The sequence below is a fragment of the Carcharhinus amblyrhynchos genome, chromosome 5 (genome assembly GCF_965287045.1).
Source record: "Carcharhinus amblyrhynchos chromosome 5, sCarAmb.v2.hapA, whole genome shotgun sequence".
Taxonomy (NCBI): Eukaryota; Metazoa; Chordata; class Chondrichthyes; order Carcharhiniformes; family Carcharhinidae; genus Carcharhinus; species Carcharhinus amblyrhynchos.
This window is the reverse complement of record NC_137328.1, coordinates 6,643,732-6,649,731: the sequence shown is the minus strand read 5'-3', so window position 1 is coordinate 6,649,731 and position 6,000 is coordinate 6,643,732. Positions and strand designations below refer to the sequence as shown.

General features: G+C 46.5%; 1 protein-coding gene across 1 annotated transcript in view; it reads right to left on the bottom strand.

Annotated features, from left to right (window-relative positions):
• Positions 1-1,117: 1,117 nt before the first annotated feature.
• musk (muscle, skeletal, receptor tyrosine kinase) overlaps positions 1,118-6,000 on the bottom strand; it is a 137,388-nt gene continuing 132,505 nt past the window's right edge. The window contains exon 17 of the mRNA XM_080189607.1: positions 1,118-3,518. Within this exon, the coding sequence (XP_080045733.1) occupies positions 2,842-3,518 (677 nt within the window). The 3' untranslated portion in view covers positions 1,118-2,841. The remainder of the gene's footprint in view (positions 3,519-6,000) is intronic.

Below are 6,000 nucleotides of genomic sequence, written 5' to 3'. Positions count from 1 at the left end.
AGTAAAATGTAATCTAAACTCGGCACACTGTGTCATTGTGCCATAACAATAAAAAAATGTTAAGCACCCTGGCTCTGCAATGCGCCCCAAACAACTTTGAGTCACAGAAATTTAGCATCCTTACAGTGCAGAGAGAGACCATTCAGCCCATCGAGCCTGCACTGACTGACCCTATCCCCGTAACACCACTTATTTACATCGCTGATCCCCCTGACTCTAAGGGGCGATTCAGCATGGCCAAACCACCTAACCTGCACATCTTTGGAGTGTGGGAGGAAACCGGAGCACCTGGAGGAAAACCCACGCAGACACGCAGAGCATCAAAGTATCTAACCCTCGCTGACCAGAATGGCACAGGAATCTGTCTAACGAGATATCAACCGCGCCAATAGCATGATTGCCACATTGCTAAGCGCGTTAAGAACCTTATCGTTTTGTAAGTTGCCAACTTCATTTCTCGACCTTGCCTTGTGCAGTGATCGGTGTTTCGCCTGCGATCGGGACTGTTTGGAGCTATTTTGTGTTGAACGGAACTCAGACCATTTGTAGAGAATGTTTCGGCGTTCACTCAATCATTGTGCTCCGCACGAGTCTGCGATACTTCCCGTGTAAGAAGGCTATCGTGATAATTGTAGTGAGCACGAGGAAATACACGACTGGGATCAATGGGAACTGCTGATTTGTGGGTTTCTTTCCGACTTTTTAAAAATCTGAGCTCTTTCTGTGTTGAGAATGCTTCAGTTGAAACAAAATTTCCACCCAATTGGATTTTAGTTTTCACTTTGTTCAGGCACAGTGCTGTAGCACAGGAGGCAAAGCTTCAGTGCGGTGTGTTGCGTTACGCCTATCCTTTCTTTTTGAAAGCACACTGCCTTCTTGACTGAGAGGCCCGGTTTGCAGGGGCTGGAGGGATGGGGCACGTTCCAGAATCTGGGGACCATCTGAAGGACTGTTTCAGATGGGCAGCAAAGAAAGTGAAGGGGCGGAGAAAGTAAATCCAGGAGTGGCTCAGTCTCAAAGCTCCTCGAAGCAAATTCTCACTCGGTCACAATACACTCGAGTCAACGGGCTGGGGAGTGTTGGCTTCGGGACAGGTAGAGATTTTCTGCTGAGTCCCACCGAGACTTGCCAACTCTCCGGTCAACACCAGAGAGACGCACTGGGGATCTTTCACCAGAGTTGGCAATGCTGGTGATCTGCCTTGAGCTCTGCATGATACTTAAGCTAGGTTTTCAATATGGATTATCCAACTCTCTCGTTTACAAAGGTTGACTCCAGGAAGAGTAGTGGAGGACATGTCCCGTCTACATCAATGGTGCTAAGTTGGAGATATTTGAGAGCTTCAAGTCTCAGATCACCAAAAACCTCTCCTGGTCCCTCCATGCCAATGCTATAGTTAAGAAATGCTAATGTTATGGTTCAGAAAGCCCACCAATACCTGCACTTTCTTAGAAGACTAAGGAAATTTGGCATGTCCGCTATGATTCTGACCAATTTTTACAGATGCATCATAGAAAGCATTCTTTCTGGTTCTATCATAGCTTGGTATGGGCTCCTGCTCTGCCCAAGACAGCAAGGAACTACAAAAGGTTGCGAATGAAGTCCAGTCCATCACTCAAACCAACCTCCCATCCATTGACTCCATCTACATTTCCTTCTGTCGTGGAAAAGCATAATCAAGGACCCCACACACCCCAGGTATGCCTTCTTCTACCTTCTTCCATTGGGAGAAAGATGCAAAAATCTGAAAACACGGACCAACTGACTCAAGAACAGCTTTTTCACTGCTGCCATCAGACTTTTGAATGGTCCTAACATGTATTAAACTGATCTTTCTCTACACCCTATCAGTAACTGCAACACTCTATTCTGCAGCCTCTCCTTTCCTTCTCCCCTATGTACTCTATGAACGGTATGCTTTGTCTGTGTAGCGCGCAAGAAACAATACTTTTCACTGTATCCCAGTACACGTGACAGTAAGAAATCAAATCAAATCAAAAGTTTCAGCAGCGTGAATCATCTGTTGACAAGTATCGGATATTCAGACTGGGCCATCTCTCTGTTGATGAACCCAACTTTTCGACAGGTGTTTATTGAAGTTCACCTACAAAATTTCGCTTTTACCACAACACATAGTTCTCAATAAGAAATGTTACCAACGTAGCACTTTTTTAAAGAAAAACCTCATTTGTACATAATGATGAAGACATTTCTGCTTTGTGATAAAATCTGCCTGGGGAACAGAATCAGGAAGTCGGTTAACACAGGAGGAGGCCCTTTGGCCCATCATGGCTGTGCTAGCCCCTTGAAAAAGCTATCCAATTAGTCCCACTCCCCATGCATGGCAAATTTCCGCAAACTTCTCCCTTTCAACGCTATATCCTTTTGGGAGTAACTGTTGCGTTCAATTCCAGCCAGGGAGTTCCCGGGTCATAGTTTAATGCAAAAGAAATCTAACTTCCTGTTCATTTTGCTTCCCCAAATCTGTGTCCACTGACCTTCTTGCCAGTTTCCTCTTTTCTAACTCTATCGAAACCCCCTCGCAACATGTTGTCATATCTCACTAATTAATTCCTGTCATCATTCACAAAAATGTCCAAGGTTGGAGACCATGGGGGGCTAATATCTGTACGATGCTACCCAATCACAGGTTATCTAGATAAAGCGTAAGACCCAAGTTTCGGAAATGGAGACCTCTCGGATGGTAAGTGTTGGTTCCCTTGCGATCAGATGGCACACTGTGTGCCCGCCAGGCTCTCTGCTTCTGCTCTCTGTGTCAGCCATGCCAGTGTAGGTGAGTGCTCGCTGTTCTCACAGGGAATGCCAGGTGGCAGAGCTGGCTCAGACTGGCACCGAGGCTCTCTCGTGCATGCGCTGCAGAATGCGATGGATGCTGGCAAAGCTGGGCCGGTCCGATGGCATGTTGCTCCAGCAGAGACGCATCAAGTTGTACAGCTCCAGCGGGCAGTTCTCGGGGCACGACAGGATGTTGCCGTCTCGGACGTAGTAAATCACCTCCTCGTGAGCCATGCCATAGTAGGGCTGCATGCCAGAGGAGAAGATCTCCCACAGGACCACACCGTAAGCCCAGACGTCAGACTCGGTGGTGTAACGATTGAAGAATATAGACTCGGGTGGCATCCACCTGATGGGGATAGCGTCGTTCTCGTTGGCTTTGTAGTAGTCGGCGGAGTAGATATTCCTGGACAGCCCAAAGTCAGCAATCTTTACCACCAGGTTCTCTCCAACCAAACAGTTCCGCGTGGCCAGGTCCCGATGGACAAACTTGCGTTCGGACAGGTAAGTCATGCCCGCTGAGATCTGCTTGGCGATGTTGAGCTGGTCGGCGCAGCTCAGGGGCACCAGCTCCGTGCCCGAGCCCACACTCCGCTGAGGGAAGCTGGTCTGGCTCAAGGCGCGGACGTTAATGGCTGACCTCGTGCGTAAATACTCGTTTAGGTCTCCGTGGGCCATGTACTCGAAGAGCAGGCACATTGGCTTTCCGATGGCGCACACTCCTGCAGAGAGAGAAAAGAAACACCTTTTAACTCTAACAGCGACGTCAAGTGCACTCGCTACACAAACCTGAGCTCACCTCAAACTCTCTGCTGCTCCCTATCCAGCATCAAGTCCTATTTGCTCATCACCCTTGCTGATCTCCATTCTGTTCGGCAATGCTTCAAGTTAAAAATGATCATCTCTTTGTTTTCAAATCATTCCGTGATCTCTGTGCTCTCATTCCAATCTCTTCCACGTGTTCCTGGTTTTTAATTCCTCCGTCACTGACAGCCAGGCTTTCGATTGCCTCAAGTTGGGGAATTCCCTCCTCTCCACCTCACTATCCCTGGCTCCTTCCTTAAGCTGCACCTTAAAACCGATGTTTTATGTTTCACCATCGCTGAATCCCCCCACTGTCAACATCCTTGGGGTTACCGCTGACCAGAAACTCAACGGGACTCACCACATTAACACAGTGGCTACAAGAGCGGGTCAGAGACTAGGAATACTGCAGTGAGTAACTCACCTCCCTGACTCCCCAAAGCCTGTCCACCATCTACAAGGCACAGGTCAGGAGTGTGAGGGAATACTCCCCACTTGCCTGGATGGGTGCAGCTCCAACAACACTGGAGAAGCTCGACACCATCCAGGGTAAAGCAGCCCCGCTTGATTGGCACCACATCTACAAACATCCATTCCCCCCACCACCGACGCTCAGTAGCAGCAGTGTGTACCATCTACAAGATGCACTGCAGCAATTCACCAAAGATCCTTAGGCAGCACCTTCTAAACCCACAACCACTTCCATCTAGAAGGACAGCAGATACAAGGGAACACCACTACCTGTAAGTTCCCCTCCAAGCCACTCACCATCCTGACTTGGAAATATATTGGTCGTTGCTTCGTAGTCACTGGGACAAAATCCTGGAATTCCCTCCCTAACAGCATTGTGGATCACAGGGACTGCAGCAATTCAGGAAGGCAGCTCCCCACCACCTTCTCAAGGGCAGCTAGGGATGGGCAATAAATGCTGGCCCAGCCAGCGACACCCATGTCCCATGAATGGATTAAAAAAAAAGCATTTGGTCACCTGCCCTAATCTGTCCAATATTGTTAAACAATGACCTGAAGAAGATTGGATTATCCCAAGGTGTCTCCAGGAATTAGGCAAATTAGGCACTGCCTGAATCGAACCATGAAGAGAGAATGCTGGAGAATCTCAGCAAGTCTGACAGCATCTATAGAGAGAGAATAGTCATCCAGACTCGAAACGTTGGCTCTATTCTCTCTCCTGCTGTCAGACTGGCTGAGATTTTCCAGCATTTCCTGTCTTTGTTTCTCTAAGTATTAGGTTGCCTGATGATCGATCAGAATTTCCATTTAAATTTTAAGAACCATAAGGCCACTGAGCAGCGTTCTGGAAACAAACTCAGCCGCAGAGATTTGATTTAAAATGATATTCCTTTAGCAAGAAGATGTTCCACTGTAATAAAAAATATGTTATTGATTGTGTATAAAGGTTGATCAAAATTGAACAAACATGAATTCAGTGAAGGGGGGGAAAGGGGGACAGTTTAACCTTGTTCCTGCTTCTTTTCCCTTCTCTTGCTCATGGGGTTTTGGGAGAGGTTCAGGATGATAAACTGTGTGCAACTTGACCCCACACTAGGAGGTTTCTGAATGACCCTCTCTGGGACTGGGTGAGCTTTATAAATTGAATTGGGTCCTGTGACATTAGTGTAACTTTAAGGAGTGTTTTTTTTTTAAATCATGTTCTCTGCAGTTTGGGAGCTGGCCTTTTGGGTTTCATTGTGGCATATGTTAAATGGCCTTTTATTGCTGATTCAATGGCTTAAATGGGGTTTTGTTTGTTTCTACTCTGGGCCTTGGGTACTTTCTGGGATTTGTTTTATGATCCTGCCTTGTTAGGGGAAGACTGAGTGGCAGGTCATGTATTTTGAATAGTTTTTTTTCTCTTCACAGTGAATTCAAGGTTTTACTTTCAGTGTGGCTGCTAGCGGCTGGTTTAGTTAGAAGCTGTTCTGTATGTCAAGTGAAAAGCAGTGTTTCCTCTTTCTCCCTGATATAACAGATTCTGCTGTTAGCTGGAAGAAGATCTTCCAGCCTTTCTGGAGTGGAAAATCTGCTGTTGGTGTTTGCCTAGAATCTCTCTCTCTCTCTCTCCTTGGTGTTTTGGAAAGCTGTTCTGACTACAAGCTTGTCTGTGTGTGCATCAAGAGAACTGCAGCATTCAGCCAAAGGACTAAGCTCCAGCATCATGTAAGCATTCATATTTTTTGTACTAAGCCTGTGGCAAGGGTTTTATTTGGGGAAGTTTGTTTGATTGAAACATTTTCGAGGTATTTGATAAGGGTTATACAAAGTCATGGTTGTTTTTTGGTTTGTAATTGATAAAGATTAATGCTAATTTTCTTTCTATACATGTTAACTATATTCTTAAACAAACTTTGTTAGTTGAAATCTCCCTTGTGGGTCAGCTGA